The sequence below is a fragment of the Phodopus roborovskii genome, unplaced genomic scaffold, assembly GCF_943737965.1.
Source record: "Phodopus roborovskii unplaced genomic scaffold, PHOROB, whole genome shotgun sequence".
Lineage (NCBI taxonomy): Eukaryota > Metazoa > Chordata > Mammalia > Rodentia > Cricetidae > Phodopus > Phodopus roborovskii.
In genome coordinates, this window is record NW_026126516.1 from 5,063,898 (window position 1) to 5,083,374 (window position 19,477).

The 19,477-nt window shown below is 42.7% G+C and overlaps 1 protein-coding gene across 1 annotated transcript in view; it reads right to left on the minus strand.

Moving 5' to 3' along the window:
* Positions 1-281: 281 nt before the first annotated feature.
* Dicer1 (dicer 1, ribonuclease III) overlaps positions 282-19,477 on the minus strand; it is a 67,548-nt gene continuing 48,352 nt past the window's right edge. Inside the window, 10 exon segments of the mRNA XM_051196547.1 lie at positions 282-4,404; positions 4,721-4,796; positions 4,897-5,059; positions 7,273-7,541; positions 9,078-9,948; positions 13,082-13,237; positions 16,352-17,132; positions 18,174-18,349; positions 18,821-18,926; positions 19,179-19,361. Of these exon segments, the coding sequence (XP_051052504.1) occupies positions 4,239-4,404; positions 4,721-4,796; positions 4,897-5,059; positions 7,273-7,541; positions 9,078-9,948; positions 13,082-13,237; positions 16,352-17,132; positions 18,174-18,349; positions 18,821-18,926; positions 19,179-19,361 (2,947 nt within the window). The 3' untranslated portion in view covers positions 282-4,238.

The following is a 19,477-nucleotide window of genomic DNA, read 5'->3' on the forward strand; positions in this document are numbered from 1 at the left end:
ATGTCATAGACAACCCAGGAGTCAGACATGTCACAGACAATCCAGGAGTTGGGACATATCAGTCAGCACGGGGAAACTTGAGTAAAGCACAAGGTCTTAAAAAGACAACTGTGCCATTTCTCAGAACATGAAGCAAAACCTGAACACAATTTTACTTAAAACACACAGATCATGTGATGAAAACCTTCCAAGACCACTACAGCTACCACAGCTTACCTGTTTATACTGTATTGTCACAACATTAAAACAACAACAACAAAAGATAAAAAGACACAGCAAAGTGAACAGACCATAACTTTATTGGCTACAATTATTAAAAAGAAAAACAAAAACAACTAAAGGTAACTGATCGGTAAGGTGCTGCCTGCAGATCTGCAGCGACAGCCATGTGCGTGAACTACGTTTCTTTAAAAATTAGCTGCAGCATGTGATGGCCATTGTCTATTGTCAGCGGGGCTGTCAGTCTGACTTCACCTTAGTCATTTTTCCCTTTATTTACAGCAAAGGCAGATGCGCTCTTCCCAGCCACCTCTGCACGTTTGCTACAGAACCAGCAGCTGAGGTGAGTTCTGGGGGCATCTGTAACATTTAAACTGTCCGTGGTTGTTCTTCAAAGAAAAATGGACAAGAAAAAGATAATGAGTAAAATAATATATGCAAGTTAGTTTGAGGTGTTCATTTTCCCTGCTAGTGGACAGCTCACGGTCTCCATGTCAGACACACAACTTTTACAATCATTTTAACTATCCTTGGTCTTAAAACATAGCTTTAAAATGTCTCATGTACAATATAAAATACAAAATTTATTGAGAAATAATTAAATTCCAGAAGAGTAATCAGCAGGTGGGAACTATAGGTTCTTAGATGCTGTTAAAGCAAGCACAGAGGCGGCACACAAACCCTGCACGCCCCTGCAGACAGGAATCAGCTAAGGATGAGAGTGTAGCTCAGGTCCATCGGGGAAAGAAAGGTGCAAGGCCTCGGTTACTAATGTAAGTTTGTGTGGAAGGGTTAGATGCCTTCGCCTAGCAAGGAATCATTTCCAATCAACAGGCCCCTCCCTACAAGCAAACTGCGTGGCTGTTGGGTTTTGACTGCTCTAGGCGCTCTGCGGCCACTGTCCAGTGGTGGCTGGTGGTGAGACACTGCACACAGGAACTGAACTGAACAGCAGAGCAAAGCAGCCTAAGTCCCTGCTCATCACACAGACAACATGTCTATCTTTCTGAGGATGGGCTACTGTCAAGAAAATAAAAGCATCAGTATATTAAAGGATAATTATAGGAGTGTTAGACAGAGGTCATTCAAAATTTAATCATTTCACATAATACAAATGAAAAAAGAAATGTAATCAAAACATTTTAAAAGCATAATTAACTGTTCAGTCAACAAATTTCTGCCATGCTTTCACTTTACAAATAGAAAAACAAAAGCCACAGACAAATAATAGTTAAGTTGTGCAAGTGTGTGACACGCTGCAGGCATCACAGTATCTTCTCAAGTTTGGAGATCAGAACTGAAGCCAAGGCCCAACCATGTCCCCTCCTCTGGAGTAAGCATGGTCCCTGGAAACCAGGTAGAGCACACCAAGCACTGCCCTTGCCATGAGCAGCATGGACAGAACAAAGGACAGAGCCACACACATGCACATGACTCCCAAGGCTGCAGCACCCTGACGAGCTCCCATGCCTTCTGCAGCTGCTGCCTCCAGTGGGCCCTCACCAGTCTACACGGGCGCTGGCCATGTTCACCTTCTGCTCCACTGGTAGAGGAGGCATACAAAGTCACCAAGCGAGGTGACAGAGCAGCTGTTCTCTGAAAGGCAAAAGCCTTTCAACCAGTGGAAGCTGGGGACCGCACCGCACAGAAGCATCCCTGGTCATCACACGTCTAACTTACACTTCTATTTTTCCAACTTGGTCTCTGGATGAATCACAAAATGCTTCAAACTGTGAGTCAAATTAATTATCAGGTACTTTCATCCAACAAGAAAAAAAATGAAAACAGCCCAAGTTTGCTGTTGATAAAACATTCTGAATAATGGCAGGAAATCTGAGCCCTGAGAATGGATGATCTAATTATATCCAACTCTGAACTTCTTAATATTAACAAAAAATACTCTCCTTGTGGTTACAAAATATATTGAGGCATTTTTCTCCCACCAGGAATCGGAACTGCGAAACAATCTGATTTTGGTGCCAGGATGAGAGCACACATCCCATGGCACAGGGGTAAATGCGTGAGTCACAATGCAGACAATCAGGTAGTTTATAAATTACCAAGAGACTGTGACAGGACAACAACGCCACCTCCCCAAATCCCACCCCCTTACTGTCTGTCTGTACAGGTTACAGCTACAACATTCAAAAGATCACCTGGTTTGAACTTGTTATGATGTCTTGCATTAAGGTTTGTGTGTGTGCATGAGGAGTGGGGTGCTTTAAATCAAACAGACAATGTCAAATCAGAATTAAATATTTAAAACAAATCACCCAAATTAATTTCCTCAAAAACTCAATAATTTAGATCCCAACTGAAGTTTAAGATCAATGCCAGCAAATGATCCTAGAGAAATTCACTCTCCCCCCACTTGAGGTTCCCTAGGAAGTGGGGCCAACAGCTTCTGTGTGTTCACACACACAGCGTCTCTTCCAGGTAGATGATGCACAGGAAAACCAATGGCAATTTAAACCTAAGTGCAGCATTACAAGAAGCATCAGCCTCAGCAGGATGTGTGGGAAGTAGGAGCCACCCTGGCTCAGCTTGCTGAGACTTCAAGCTAATAGGGCAAATTGCAGCAAACCTCTACTGTATGTCAGTGGGAGGGCATGACCAACCCATATAGCATTTTAAAAATGTAAATTAAGAGGTATTATAGTCACAGTGCAAAAAATCAAACTTCAAGCATGATACATAAACATAGCACCAACTGGGAAACGCAGGCAAAGGGAGGGGAGTGGAGGTGTGCGAGTGAAGAGTGCCTACCAACCTAACCAAGAAGCTTCAGCAAATGCCTAGGAAGCTTTAGTTCCTTTTACTCTGAGATGGAACTAATGACCTAGTTTTCCTAAGCTAGTGACTTCCACCCCAGGTGTCAGTCCTGGCAGTCTGTGTCAATGCCGACTCCAAGCATAAACAGCATAGCTTTGGTGATGCCGGCAACACTGCAGGCACGGTCGGGACATGGGCAGGACCAGGAGACGCCCGGCTCTGCTGCTCTAAACGAGCCCCAGCCTCACTACAAACCTGCAGAATCTCTGGGTGCACTGCGTCTCAGGGCCATTTTGTTACAACAGCTGACTGGGCAAGCATTTCCATCACCGTGACTACCTGGCAGGAAGGTCAGAGGAAAACTGGGCACCTAGTCACACATCCTGTCTATAATGATGTTTTAAAAATCCAGACTACTCACTCTGGCTTTTAGAATGCCTTCAGTGTATATACACGTGTGACAGAAATCCTACCTGCAATCATTCTGTCGCAAGAACTCTAGTGAGCTATGTCACCTCATCTCATCTAATGCATAATAAGATAAAGGAAAGGGCAAAACAAGTTGTTCCCAAAAGACCGAAAAGGAAGAAAACTATCAAGTCTCTACTTTTAAGGCAAGAACCCTCTCTGTGCAGCACTATGTGGCATCAGAAAACTTGGCCTCGACTTATCAACAGCCAACACTGACTCAAAATCTGTCCCTTACTATAAGTGCAACAGCGCCTGGGAGTGAGCTCTGCCCCCAACCACACTGGTGCTTCTGTCCCAAACTGTTCTGCTGCTGGGCTCAGTGACTGCTGCAGGACAGGCACTAGTGTTGAGGAACTGACTGCAAGGCCAGAGACTCTACCCAGTTCTAGGGACTGTTAGAGGCTTACGCTCCATAACCTCTTAACACCAAGCAAAGTCAACAGAAATAAAATGCAATAACCAAAACAACAACAACAACAAAAACCCCATCAAAATGGTTTCAAGAATTTGCTAAATGCCGGCATTAAAGCACTCTTGTGATTTAAACAGAGCAGAAGTGGGGAGAGAAGACAAGATTGTGTTTGCGCAAAAAACTAAAACTACAATTAGTTCCAAAAAGTTTATACACATATTAAATGTTTTATTCTGTTATCTATCTTGTTATCAAACTTTAAATTCTGCCTTCAGTTTTTCTGCTCCATGTCAACTCTGAATCCTCCTTTGCTGCATTTCTGTGATGCTGGTTCATCGTCTTGCTGCCTGCGCGTCTGGAGGTTTCAGCTGTTAGGAACCTGAGGCTGGTTAGCTTTGAGGCTGCGGAGGGCTCTTCTCGCTGCAGCAGACTTTGCGATCCTGTAGCTCCGGCCGACACCTTTAAATTTCCCCTTTCCCACCACTTCCACGGTGACTCTGACCTTCCCATCGTAAGTTCTCTCCGCCGGGCTGCAAAACCCAGACAGTTTGAGTTAGCAGTCAGAGGTATTTGTTGTTACCGTCAGCCAGCACCTCTAGCCCTCTTGGGCTGAGTGTCCCTCCTATGAGCTGACCGCGCACCAGGCTTGTCGCACACTGTCAACGAAGGCTACTCTTTCCTCCTTCATTCAGCTTTGCTTTATAAAAACAAAAAGCAAAAGAGCTGCTAATCAGACCAAAAATGGAAACTGGATCATAGCACGACTATGTGGACACTCTGAGTCAGTAGTTACGCTTTCTTGAGAACACTTTTTTAGTTAGTTTTTCAGGCGCATTCCCTACTTACCTAAACTTGGCGGTTTCTGGTTCCATCTCAAGCAATTCTCTCACTGGAGAACGGGGCACATTTGCAGAAAACTTTTCTGTAATCAAAATGAAAGATTACATGATGTGACCAAAAACCCTAGAAGGATTTGAAATAGTGTTCTTCAATATCACAAGGGGAAAGAGCCAGCACTGTACCTATGAGCGGCCGCATCATTGGATAATACACCTGCCAGACCACCTCCAGAGACATTCCACTGTCCATGTAAATGGCACCAGCAAGAGACTCAAAAATGTCCCCCATAGCCTTAGGGACTTCGATATCCTCTTCTTTCTCCTCATCCTCCTCGGATCTTCTAAGCTATTGAAGAGAAGTAACTTGTCAGAAAAAAAGGTACTTTCAAAGGCTGTCTATAGACTGTCTTTCTTGGCTAACTTTTGATATTTAATGAGAGTGGCCAAGACCCATGGCATGCCTCCTGCTTCACTGCTGTGGGTATCCCCAAAACACCTTATCAAAAACAAAAGGAAGTAACAAGTAACCGGTGCCCAGTAAAAGGGAAAGGAAAACAAAACCAACAACAACAACAACAACAACAACAAAAAAGACTTTTAAATTAAAACAGAATTGAAGTTTAACACAGAACTAGAAGTTAAGTATTTTCAAAACCACCTGTAACCAAATAACTGCCTTTATTAGAAGACGCTTCTCTCTCTCTGCAGAGCCCAGCAAGAACAACTGTGCAGAGCCCAGCAAGAACGGTGCAGAGCCCAGTAAGAACAACGGTGCAGAGCCCAGCAAGAACAACAGTGCAGGGCCGAGGGTGGAGACTGCCACTTCTATTTCTGTAACCCTTTCCCTCCAGGCTCCTGGCACTAAAACATGAACATACACTCACTAAGACAGCAGAGCTGGCCCAGTGTGTACTTGGACCAGTGGAATAAAACCTTCCCTATGGAAAGGCCACAATTCTTCAATGCTGCAATACTATCACTGGCAATAACAATTTCATATACAAGCCTATGTATCATACTCATATTCAGTAAATGCCTTAACAAAAAACTACTTAATTATCCCTTTAGAATGACCATTTAAAGAAATGAGCTGAGAAATGAGCTGTCTCAAGTTGAGTGTGTGATCACCACAAGTCATAGGCCAGCTGGTAGTCAGAGCAGCAGGCGCTGGTGAGGCGCAGCTCACCAGAGCCTCTATGTACTTTAAATCTGGACACATTAGCAACAGTGTATCACCAAGTACTAACCCTGACTATAGGAGACCACATTACCAGACAACTTCAACCTTCCTTTCTTTTGTTTACTTGTATTTTCTAAGAACATCACCAACAAAGCACAAAATTATTGTGAAAAGGGAAAATTTTAATTTGTACACAAATTATCTAATATATTCAAATGCTGACTTCTATAAGATACTCATTACTCATACCCCATGGCTCTGGAATGTAAAGATAATTTCAAACCTGGTAGGTTTAATACTCTCTCATTATAGCTAAGGAAGCTAAGGCTCACAAAGATAGACTTCCTTAAAGGGGAAAAAAAAAAAAAAAAACAGCTCAGTGAGAAAAGCCAGACCATGACATGTGTGGTAAGCGTTGCGGCTTCTACACGTTAATACAGACAAAGGGCAGTAGAAGGAGGAAGAAAAACTAACAGACCCAAGATGCATCAAAAGAACTTGAATTTTAGTAAAGCCCTCAAACTTAGAGCTTAAGTATTCAACTAGAATTAAGAATTCAATTAGAAATATACGTGGATGGCTCCCTTCATCACCTCGCTGCTGGCTAGCTCCAGCAGGGACTGCTAACAGAGGCAAAACAGGGAGCATAAATCCTGCTGTGGCTGCTACGGTTTCAACCCCAGACTCTCCACTCCCACACAAAGTCCAGAAACTCACTACTCTCTAGCGGTCTGGGGCAATTGCAAAAGAGGTAGTAAAAACCAAGGTCAGAACAGTGAGCTGAGAATGAACCCCGACTAGGATGCAGTACCTTAACCACTGTGTGCAGAGGGGACAGGGTAGCTGAGCAGTGTCCCTGCCTACCGAGCCAGGGCAGTGCAGCATGCACATAATTGAGCAGACAACACCGAAGAGCAGAAGATGCCTCCCAGCGCCCAAAGCTTACAAGCAAGAGCTCCCTTTCAAACAGTGCAAGAGTACACGTGTGAGCTTACCTGAGATGCTACCACACATTTCTGACCCATTTAGAAAAGACAGGAACAGATACATCATACTGTGATGGCAGAGGAGCGAAGGCACGGGACGAGGTGCACTTGTACAACTTTTCTATGCCTGATGCAGGAGCCTCACTGAAGGAGCTGAGAACCCAGGCCCCTCGCCTGAATGACCACGTGGTCCATGGAGTGGGCAGCCAAGCCTCAAAAGCCTACCTGAGCGAGGCAAGGCAGTTCTGCTTGGAGAGCCCACACGCAGCAGGCGGGCAGCCTGGCCCTGGCCTCTAACTATCCCTCTGGACAGCCGTGAGTCAGGACTCACACTGCCCAAACACAGTCGGCTGCTTCCCTTAGCACTGACTTCACAGTTTAAACAGCACTAACCTCAGAGTCCATCCCTTGCATCTCATTCTTCTCAAGCTGAAACTGCACAAAGTCGTCAATGACATGGAAGAGCTCAGGAGAGACAGCTTTAAAGTACTTGTGGTAGTCATACTTCACAGCCAACGATGCAAAGATGGTGTTGTTGACCAGGGCAGAGCGTAGGTCAGTCAGGACCCCTGGGGAATGCTGCCGCGGGTCTTCATAAAGGTGCTTGGTTATGAGGTAGTCCAAAATCGCATCTCCCAGGAATTCTAAGCGCTGGTAACAATCTGCGCAGAGATCCAAAGTGCAACGGTGAGCCTGCATGAGCACATGCACTTTCTGCACACTCTGTCTGCGTGGGAGCAGATGGAAAAGTTGCAGTCCCAGGCTCCTTTCGAGACTTCTACCAAGAAACATTTTCATTTACCCTCCTCAATGAAATTATTGGACACATACTCGCTAATGCGCCTGGAAGTGAAGTTTTAACAGCAACTGAAAGCACGTTTCTTATATATAAATTGGGTCATATAATTGTCAAGTGGCCAAATAATATGCTTGTTTTGGAGGGGGAAAGCCACTTTCCAGACACAATCAAAGTCATAGCACCCCTCTCCTTGGGTACTTATATTAGCTAGACAGGCACTGGGCATCACTCTTGAGTCTCTGTCACATGGTGGCATCTCAGTAAAGCCACACATGGCACACATATCTTTTGTGCATTGTCATCGAGGCAGTGTGCCCTACACTCTGCAACTTGTGGTTAATTCCATCACACTTCGGGGTTAGAAGGTACACGAGATAACGGCAGGGAAAACATGACCCCAGCTCTAACTATAACTAGACACCCTGAACCTGACACACACCAAGGGACTAAGAAAGGCGTAGTGCGCTAGAGCAAAACCCAGACAAAAAGGATTGCTTATCAGAATGAAAGAAGATACCAGTGCTGACCAGTGCTCTGATTTCCTTAGCTGTTAAAAAGAATCCACTGAGAAAACGGAGGCCAGGACAGGGTGCCCCATTCCTGAGCACCCAGGAAAAGGCAAGAAGAGCCAGGCCATCGTGGAGTTCCGGCCTCATGGCCTCCAGCAATGCATGGAAACCATGCCATCTCCTTCCCACACAGAAAGCAGGCTTTAGTTTAGAATGTCACTTTCAGGGTTTATATTTTGTAAACGGCCTTAACCCACACAGCTTTTATTATCCAAACTATAAGCTTTTTTATCTTGCTTTGATTATGTTTGATATTCTTACACAAGAAGCAAAATACAAACTTTATCTGGGTCCAGACGCTGAAGCTAACTAACTGGTTCTGGGGACTTACTCTCCTAGATATTAGGACACTACTAAATAAAAAAGGAGACAACCACAAAACAATGGAAAGTAACCAGCCCTTCCTATACAACAGTTCTGTTTCATCGTCTCATCTTTAGATTTAAAAAGACCTTTTTGTCTAGGAATAACAAAAAGATGTGAGAATACAACTTGACTATGAGTAAATCAAGAAGCTAACGCTGCAATGAATAAGCCCCAAGAAAGGTATTTAGGTAGGAAAAGATAGGAAACAGCAAAACATGCGGGCTTCAGTTTCTAAGCATGCAGCATGTGAGACTCCTCATGTGAGAGGATGCACGAGTCACACTTCAACTGTCAGTCACAGAGCATTCCTACTCCCCAGAATCGGAGAACATAAAGAATTCTGCTTTCCGTGACTTCCACCCCCTGCCATGCATACTGAGCACTAAGACTGCATACACAGATCTTATTTGTGCACGGCCAGAACAAAGCACTAGACACAAAGTCTCCTCGCTAGGGCTCCTTACCAGTGATAGTGTTGTAGTGGTAGGAGGCATGTGTAAAAGCCTGCAGAAGGTATGCCTTATTCTTGAATCTGTAGTTGATTTTCCTCTCAAAATTTTCAAACCCAGATATCAGGTGGTTCAGGGTTTTCTCTGCATCTGGATGGTCAAACATACACCTTGGTGGGATCTTCAGGCAGCCGTACTCCAAGTCTTTCCCTGCAGAGGACCGTGGGCTGGCAGCGACGGCAGCACAGCTCCCTGAAAGGCTCTTTTGTTGGCTGAAGTTCTCCTGAGCAGGGCACAGGGCCTTTTCCCGGCTGGTTCTTTTGATGACTGGGAGCACCTTGAGCCCCAGCGAACAGAGGAAAAGCTGAGCAGCCCTCTCACCGCAGCTGGTTAAATAGCAACCCAGCAGGGCCTCCACACAATCTGCTATGCTTTTGTCAGCAATGCACTGCTCCGTGTGCAAGTCGTAAGAAATGGACTGCTTCCCTGTGTCAACGCCACAGTTTTCTTCTGATGGATTCCAGAAACCCACCACAAAGTCATCCTCTTCAACGGCCTTGCTAGGATCCAGATAGCACATTGCATCCCAAGAGCTGTAGTCAAAATCCTCGAGGTCTGAGGAAAATGGCATACTGCCTAAGGAGGACTTTTTGGGCATTTTCCATTCATAAGCAGAATCGGAGGTTGAAAAAGGAGAAAGAGAAATTTTCTTCACAAAGGCTCCTGACCCCATTAACATGCTGTCTATAAACTGGATGTGCTCCTGATCATACTCCAGGAAGTCGTCTTCATACTCAGCCTCCTCCTTGGGAGCCCTCCACGTCAGGTCCTCCTCCTCCTCGCAGTCCTTACCTAGTTTGCCATTAGCCAGCAAACAGTCTTTTGTCTGAAACGGGGAATGGGAAAGGAGGAGAGACAGAACCGCTGTTTTTAAAAGAGTTTGAAACTCAATAAAAGCAAGGGTTATGGATAATTTCAAATGACAACCACAAATACTAAAAGGCAACTTTTAAAAATCATGGCCATTTGTTTTCAATTAACATAAAATAAGTTATTTAATCATATAAACAAAGGCAAGCATGCTCTTTGAATGCTCATTTTCTAAGTTATAAAATGACCTTTATCTAGTATAAATCTGTAAGTGAATAATTCTGAACATGGATAAAGTTAAAATTGATGTCCACCATGCAAAAAAACGTCAACTGAGTAGCCCCAATTCTGCAAGGAGAGAGCCCTTGTGTGTCGATCAGAGTCTGAAAATATGGTAGCCTGACTTTCAACCAGCAAAATGCAATTCCAGATGTAGAAAGAACACTATCTTTTCAACTATAAGCATAATAGAAAACCAGAATTTAAAAAAACCTTTACTATTAAAAACTACAGGAGGGTTTTTATAATAGTTTCTCTATTTCCACTTCAAATCAAAAACCATTTGCTACAATGTAGAACTAAACCACTTTGTTTAAAAAAAAAAAAAAAATGAATGTGACCACTGAAAGAGGGGATGAATTTGTGAAATTATTTTCTCACCCTCTACTCTGAGCCATGGTATTCATGCCAACAGATCATAACAGACTGACAAAATAGAAAAAAAAAATTAGATTAACATGAAACATAACAATCGCATTTCTGTCAAAAAAAAAAAGTCTTTGCTAATTCTAATATCTTTGGCAAAAGCTTATTTGTGAATGATAACCTTAATAATGGGCTATGATTCAGCAATGATGTAACCTTTCGGTGATGCTACAAAGATGCCCGATTTCTGCTATCCCATAAACACAAACACACAGGCACAGCCACCACCACTGTACTTGGGGCAAACACGGGACAGTAAACTTCAACTTTGACTGGGACAACTTTCCTAAGTATCCTGACGAAATACTTTCAAACTACTGCCCAAGTGGTTTTTAAAAGAGGCATATATTTCTTTTTCAACCAGACTTAAAAGAGATATTTGCCTGAAGAAAATAACAGTGAGTCCTATAATCACACACAGTTCACTGCTTTAAAAAAAAAAAAATACAGCAAAATCCCTTTGAAAAATAAAGAATACCAAACAAACTATCAACAGGGTGGAAGGGATGGCTCAGAGATTAAAAACACTTGTTACTCTTGCCAGAGGACCTGGGTTCAGTTCCCAGCACTGACATGGCAATTTATAACCATCTGGATCAACACCCTCTTCTGGCTTCCACAGCATCTACTAGATACCAGCATCTACTAGATACATATACTCTTACAATGCAGGTAAAACACTTAGCAAGTAGCAAATCTCAGCAAACTCTGTCAGAAACTTTGTACCTTTCCAAGACAAAATGAGAGGCTTTGACTACTTTTTGTTTCTGTTTGAGACAAGATCTCACTATGTAGCCTTGGCTGTCCTGGAACTCACTGTGTAGACCAGGCTGGCCTTGAACTCCTGCCTCCCAAATGATGGGCGGGATGGGGGGTTGGGGTAAAGGGGGGGAAGAGCATGCACCACTGCACCGGCTTTATTATTTGAATTTTAGGACAAAAAGGGCCAAATTTAAATTACTCAGCCTGAGCTTTTAAATTGCAAAGTTTCTCCATAAACCATTGTTTCTGCAACATGGTGGGCTGTCTTTTGTGCCCCTTGCATTCTTCATCCTCACAAGGAGGTGAACTTCAAAAATGCTCTCCAAAGCACAAAAAGCAAATCCACCTGAGCTGCCATCCCTCCCCGGCCCTCCGAAGAGCTATTCAGACATTGAGGTGTTACCTAGGGCAGAATGCACTGAAGAACACAAACCAAAAACATTTGACTTCCCAGTACAGTCAGTTTAAGTAAAGCAATAGATGAACGCCTGAGGAGTACGTTAGTCTATGCTAAGATCCAAAGTGCAGAGTCAACAGAAAAGGTTAGGAACCAGTAATCTGTGTTGTAGCATGTAACTCAGGAAAGCCCTGCTTTGTCCCTGATACCTGAAGGATCAAATGGACAGAAAAGGCCTACTGACACACACTCTCTCTCTCTCTCTCTCTCTCTCTGTGTGTGTGTGTGTTTGTGTGTGTGTGTGTGTGTGTGTGTGTGTGTGTGCGCGTGCGTGCATATTTTCTTTAGAAATGAAGTACTTTTTCTAAGGTTCAAATCAATACAGTTTTCTACTAAGGTGTGTGTGTATATACATATACGTGTGTGTATTTTCCAAATCAGTAACAAATGTCATCCTCAGATGTAACTTAAAACAGTCTCTTAATTCTTTTCCAGCTAAGCTGCATTTCTCTGATAAGTCAAATCCTACTTGAGTTACAAATACACTCGGCAAACAGGCCTGTTATCAGAACAGCCTCCCAGACCACACCACCACACATGCTTAGGACTTATTGGGATAGAAATGTCAAAAATGAGGCACAAAGATGATGCTATTTAGAAACCTATCATAGAAATGGTGTTATTATCAGCCTGAAGTAAAAGTGAAGGAACAGAAGCCCGTTTATCACCAAATACAAAATAAACCTGGCAAGCAGAGTTGTCTGAACAGATGGTAACTTCAAAGACGTATATAAGACAGCTCTCTCAGCCACCAGCCCAGGGCACACAGTCCTCCCAGCTGCCCCCTGGTGGCCTTTGGGACAAGACAAAAGAAGCTGTGGCTGCTAAAGAGGCAAAACTTAAAATTATTTGCAGTACACTACAATCTTCCCACTCTGCAAGACAAAACAGTCCCAAGCTAGCCTTGCACTGCACAAGCTAGTCGGCACTAAAGTGAATTCTTCTGGACATAGTCTGGTGATCACAGGTCACTGCAAAGTCACTTCAACAAACAGCCAAGGATATACTGTAACATGAGAGTACAGGGAATCTGAGAGGGTTCTGATTTTATTTTTAAGTGGAAACATGACAAAATTTTATGCCTTTGGAAAAGAAGGTAACAAGAATCCCCCCTCCCCCCCGCACACTAAAATCAACACTATTTCTGAGGTCACAGACAGCCTACTACACTGCAAAGGTGCTTGGTCAACAGAAATGAGGTGCTGCTTACTGGGCACTTGCTTACCATTTCATCCTTTTCCCATTTCTCTGCATTACTTTTATCTTGATTAACCACATAACCAGGAGGAAGCCAATTCACAGGAGGATCAAATATCGACACTACCATGCGGCTGGGCAGCCCCTTCTTCTTGCCAAGGCGATACAGGTTACAGTTGCTGACCTTGGGCAAAAAAGTCACAAACACCCATTAAATGGCCATGGCTGGAAAACACACATGCCAACATTTTATGATGTCCTTTGTATTACACAACTGGTTACCAAATATAAGGACCACAGAGTTTTACTACCTATTTATAACAATGACTAAAAATTCTTTGGTGTCATCAAATAAATATTCACTACAAAACGGAGACACAAAAACCTAATGCACACAAATTCCTTTCCTTATATACGAGTCAGGAAAAGAGCTCAATTCCAAAGTTGTAAAGCACAGACTGACAGTATGAAATGCAAGGCGGCAAGGGCAACTGGGAGCAGAAGATGTCAAGACCTGTGACTCAAGATGTCATGGTATTCTTGTGTAAGGGGAAGGACATCATGTTACATGGAAACTGTCACTGTATAAAAGGTTTTTATTTCTCTGGAATCTAAGCACTCACACAACTCTAATCCCAACAGTCTCAAATACTGTTCTTTTGTTGTGGGCAGCATTTCAAGACACTGGAATAAAGGTGTTAAAGAGCGTTTGTTGTACAAGTACATCACTGAGGCAGCTTAGCTTTATTATCTTTCCTCTAGTCCACTTGCTTTTCCTAATGGCTCTACCACATCCCTAATTTACTTTAAACATGACATTTCTGTCTAGCTTTCACTTGGAGACTAGGATCTAATACCACCAATCTCATTTCCCGTTTTTAAAACCATACTGGAATACTCCAGGAGCCCTTTCCATAGAATGCACCTACTACTTAGCCAGCATGTGGTACCTACCCATGGTCAGCACTAGCTAAGCAGTCTGGTAGAGAGCAGGCAAAGGGACAGGGAAGAGTCCTTACAACGTGTACAGACTGGCAGACAGCTCTGCCTGGGACTACCACGTGCCAAAGCACTTCCAAGCTGTCTATAACAGGGCCAGTGTACATAAATGCTGGTTTCCTTTCCCATGATACACAAGAGCATCCCAAGAGGAATAGTGCAATAAGGGCCCAAAGAGGGAAAACATTCCAAGTCAGAAATGCTCAGCAGAACAGAAAACATAAAACTAAGGGCTTGATGTGAGGCAAAAATCAAGGCCGAGAGAACCAGCAGGTAGCAATGAGGAAGATCACAGTGAAGGCCAGCTTGAGCAAGGATACAAGCTGTGCAGTGAGCATGAGGCTTGTGTCAGGAATGGCAAGAAGAGCCTGGTTGGGGTCTGTATGGAAGAGCATTCTGAACACACCTTACACTAGGCAGAGGAAACAATTATTCCTGCAAGAAATCAAGTCAAAGGGCTCTCTGAATAGATAAATGGATATAACGTTTTGAATGTTAGAGCAGTATCTTTCTTACTTAATAGGGTCTAGTATTCTTACTTTGAATGCCTTCATGACTGTGATCTTCTTTCTCCAAGAGCTTTAGGACTGAATTCTATTTATGCATTCTTCCAGGCTCTATACTATAAGGTCTAAATACCCAGCCCTGCCTGACACCTCACTCTGTCTTCCTCACAACACTTGCCACTGCCACTCTCCTCTTCTGTAAGCTGTCACAATGGTCAGGGCTTTGCATTGGTGGCCTGTCTTAGACTCACTGTAAAGTGAGCCAGCAGGTAGGTGGTCTCTAATATCAGACCTAAATATCTGGTCTCCTAAATATCTGGGGTTGTGAATATCCTCACACAAGCGAACTCCTAAATATCTGGGCATCCGTTTCTTCATCTGCAAAATGGTGGCACATCCCATTGCAAGAGCACTACAAGAGGACATTAAGCATTATTTGTAAGATGCTCACACGTCTGGTGTTTGAAGCTAGCTGCCATGATGGTGATAGGCAAGGAGGCCCATAGCTATACCTGCCAGCTCAATCCCAGCTCTGCTCCCTAGCACAATGTTTTCGGGTAAGTTAAACCTCTCCTGCTTCATTGTCTTGCCTATCAAATGGAGATTTAAAAACATGCACCTCTCTAGGCTATAAGAAAACTTAAATTAGATTAAAGAAATTAGTATTTCTCTCTATACCCTTGCATATATGTTCTATATAAAGGAGCTAGAGTAGAGTCTAGTAGAATAAGAAGTTTGTTGGACTAAAATGATTTTTTTTTTCTTCCTGAAATTACCACTTACCTCCGTCCCTTCCTTTAAGCCATTTTTGTTCTGCTTTTGGCTTGGCTGTACTCTTCAGCCCATACTACATCCTGTGCCACATTAGTCTCTTTAAAGATCACCCTACTAATAGTAACATCCCCTTGCTCAAGCTTCCTCTCAAGTATCCATAGCACTCACACCAAATTCTCTTCATACAGCTGGGCCTCTTCTTACATCCTCCCTCCCGTGGTTTCCCAGCACCCACTGCCACTACCTTCCTTTTTCTGTTGAGTACTACCACACTCTGCAGGTGCAGCTTTGTTTTGCATTGCAAGGTGTAGTCAGAGTTTCTGTCCCACCTGGCCCTGCAGCTACTTAGTCCCAAATAAACACACAAAGGCTTATATTAATTATAAACTGTTTGGCCAATGGTTCAGGCTTCTTACTGGCTACCTCTCTCTTAAATATTAACCCATTTCTACACGTCTATGAATCTATGTATCTCCACAATGCACACACATAAACATGCACATATGTACATGTAGAAAAATAAAAAGAACTTGCTCCTTCTCAGGACTATGGAACAACCACTCAGAACTGTGAGTACTACTGTCTACACTGGGTAAAGCCTGATGCTCTTCCCTTGCCTGGCTTCCTGAAATTGGGAAGAAATGCCACTCTTGGAATGACTACATCTTATATGCACACACCTTTTTACCAAAGCACTTTCCTAACCAAAGGCACAAGCCCCTGAACAGTAACACTGACAATTTCTATCCCTTCACGATCTAGGAGTACTACCCATTTGCACAGAGGTTTATTTAAACTAAACTTCTATCAATAGAGAAGGTTGCCAGCCAACTCCACAGCCTCATTGTACTGTTGGTACACAGCTATCATGCTACCCAGGGGTAATGTCCCATGGGCGTGGCTGGCCCAAATATACTAGAACACAACTGCACTGACTCCTGGAGAAATGTCCATGGGTTAACCTGCCCCACTTTCAGATACACTGAAGAAGCTAAGCTCAGAATAAAAACCGTGCTTACCTTTTTGCTTCTCATATATGAAAGGCGGCCCTCATGAGCATCAGGGTAAGTGCAAAAGAGATATGTGGTGATAGCATGCTTTAAAAAGGAGTCGCCAAGCATCTCAAGCCGCTCCAGGTTAAACCCATCGCTAGCATTTGACAGTGTCAAAGCCTGAAGAATCAGTCCAGGATTGGGGCCAAGAGTCCTTGAGGAGTACCCAACAGAAGGGCTCTGCTCAGAGTCCATCCTGCCCTTGAGTGCTCTCACAGCGTTCATCACGGCAGGCATCGAGGACACCGCGGGGCTTCCATCTGAGGTAGATGTGTTAGCGTTTCCATCAAGGTATTTATTACTCAGTAGAGTACATTCATTGCTGGGCTTGGGCTGGTTCTCATAATGGTATAAATTCTGAATGGGATATGAGGTAGTTGGTTGTATAGGTATTTCCTGCTTGAAGTAATTCAGCTGATTTCCTTGGCAAAAGTCTCTGTTAACTAAATCATAACTGCCATTGGCAAGATTTTTGTTGTAAGAAAGACCATTAATTGCTGTAAGATCCGTTGAAACTTCAATTTGGAGCTTACCAGGTGACTCAGCAAGTAGCCTTCTGCAGTTCACAGACATTTGGTCATGGTTTTCTAAGGGGGTTCTAGTAGCACCTTGATGTGCAGCATTTTCAGGGACTATAATTGTGCTGTGCTTACAGTAATTATCATTTTCAGCCAACGAGGAGTTACAAGTTGAGATGAAAGACTTGCTATCAATAGATTTTTTCCACCCGAAGTCTAAGTTAGGGTATCTGTAAAGACACGTTTATAACTTTCTATCCATTCTTCATAAGGGTAAGCTCAGAACACCAGTACTTTGAATTAAAAACTAACAAACCAAGCAACTCCAAAAGTCCTCTCCAACTCACGAAGAAAAACACATTCCCAAGCTTAACAGAATGTAACTAGAGATTCTGCACATACTCAACATAATATACAACAGTTTGCTCTGTGACTTCTGCTTATGCACCTACAGCAGGGGGATTGAGGAGATCCAAGATGGGGTTCCTGTAGGACCTGGAGCCACAAACTTTCTGCTTAACCAAGTAAGCAACTTATAAACTCTGCACTTGGAAATAACATCCAATTCAGGACAGGACACAGAACAGAATGAGTTAATAAAGGCTATGTTGTTTGAACTAGTGTTTTATACTGAAGCAAACACTCAAGTATTATAAAGTGATTATTATCTTTAAGTTCTTTCAATTCATAGAACCACCATCTATATAACCAAAATTAATTGAATGATTAAGTCAAAAATTTCTTTGGTATACAGAACAGGAAAAAAATGATAAAGATAAGAACAAATGGATGAGGCTGGAGAGATGGTTCAATGGAAATAGCACAAATTGCTCTTCCAGGTTCGATTCCCAGTGACCACGTGGCAGCTCACAACTGTCTGTAACTCCAACATCTGACACCTTCACACAGACATATATGCAGGCAGAACACCAATGCACATAAAATAAGAATAAATTATTTAAAAAAAACATATGGAGGCTGCTGCTTTCTAATATGTAACTCATTTTAGAAGACTTAACTGCTTCCACCCTCATTTCAATGCCACCACTAAAGAAGAAATGACTGCTTTGTCTCGGGAGTTTGCCTCTAACTTGACAAGAACAAAAAGCTCAGTGACCTAGTCTGCTACTTAAGGGACAAACAATACCGTTAATTTTCATGTTTTAAGTGTCCACGATTTCTTTTTCATCTTTTAGTAACAACTATAAGGAAAATATAATTTCGACTTATTATTTTGTTGCATATTAAATTTCTGAACAATATAGGCATACCTAAAATCCGCAGGAAGTGATCTGACTCCTACGCCAGCATCGCTGGCTGTCTGAGCTCTTAGCTCCTCTGCAGTCAAAAGGCAGTGAAGGCGATATAGTATGCTGGGGAGACAAACTGCTTTTCTCCACAGTGATGCTGGGATTGGATGTATAGCACAGAGTTCCGGAACCAGTATCTTCGAGTAAAGAAAAACACAGGCTGATAAATATAAAGCACACACAAATAATATTCAAATGACCAATTTCACTAAAGGATTAATGATGAAAATCATAAATGCTATTAAAATCTAACTTTAAAAACTAATCCTTTAGACCTAAATTGGATTCATGAGGGTGATTCCATGATGTATCAATAGATTAAGGTTAACAGCAAAAGTCAATCCTTACCAACAAGGACGTTCAAAATAAATTCAATACCCATGGTGACCTCCCAGAAATTCACTAGTCATTGTTATCAAAAATAGGTCATGTTTGAACAGATTGTATTTATGTATATACATACATGTAAATAACTAATGAAAAAAGAGGGCATGAACTTAAGAGTGAGGAAGGAGGACAGACGTGGTAAATGATGTAAGTATATTATAATCACAAGAATAAAAGAACCAATTAAAAACCATTAGGTCACACTAGTAGCAACTCATTACCTGTTTGTTCTGCAGACTTTCCCATTTGGCTTTTCTCTTTTCAGCACTGCTGAGAGGAAGTGCTTTCCCCTTCTGATTCAAATGCCGAGGTGTCAAAAGGTTAAGTCTATAAAAAAATTTCAGAGCAGTTTTACCAAACAGGGGAACAACAGAACACCCTCACAGTGGCTGGACTCTAGCTTTGGTATGCCTACAAGACACCCAGGGAGCTCATTCAGCACAGCCCTCTACCACCCCGGCATGTCTTTGTGCAAACGATCTCTTGATTTCAAAGTCCATGGGTGGGCAGAGGCGCTCTGATCCTAGAAAGCAACCCCCCCACACACACACACCTAAGAGTCACTTCTGCAGCTCTTACCTGGAAGATGTATGGTCGACATCCAGCAGAGGCTGGTTGAGATTGGTCAGGTCAAGGTTATACTTTGTTTTATAATATTCTGCAAAAGTTTCATACTCAGGGGAAGGAAATTTACTGAGTGGGGTAAGATCAGTGTACACATCAGCTACATAAAATCGATGAGGCTGATCAAAATTTCGGTATCTAAAAATAGAGAAAAATCAAGTTGCCTTTTTGTGTAAATCAACTATTCTCAAAGCACAATTAGTTTAATATGGAAGCATATATCAAGAATTCAAATGACTAAATGTAAATATATT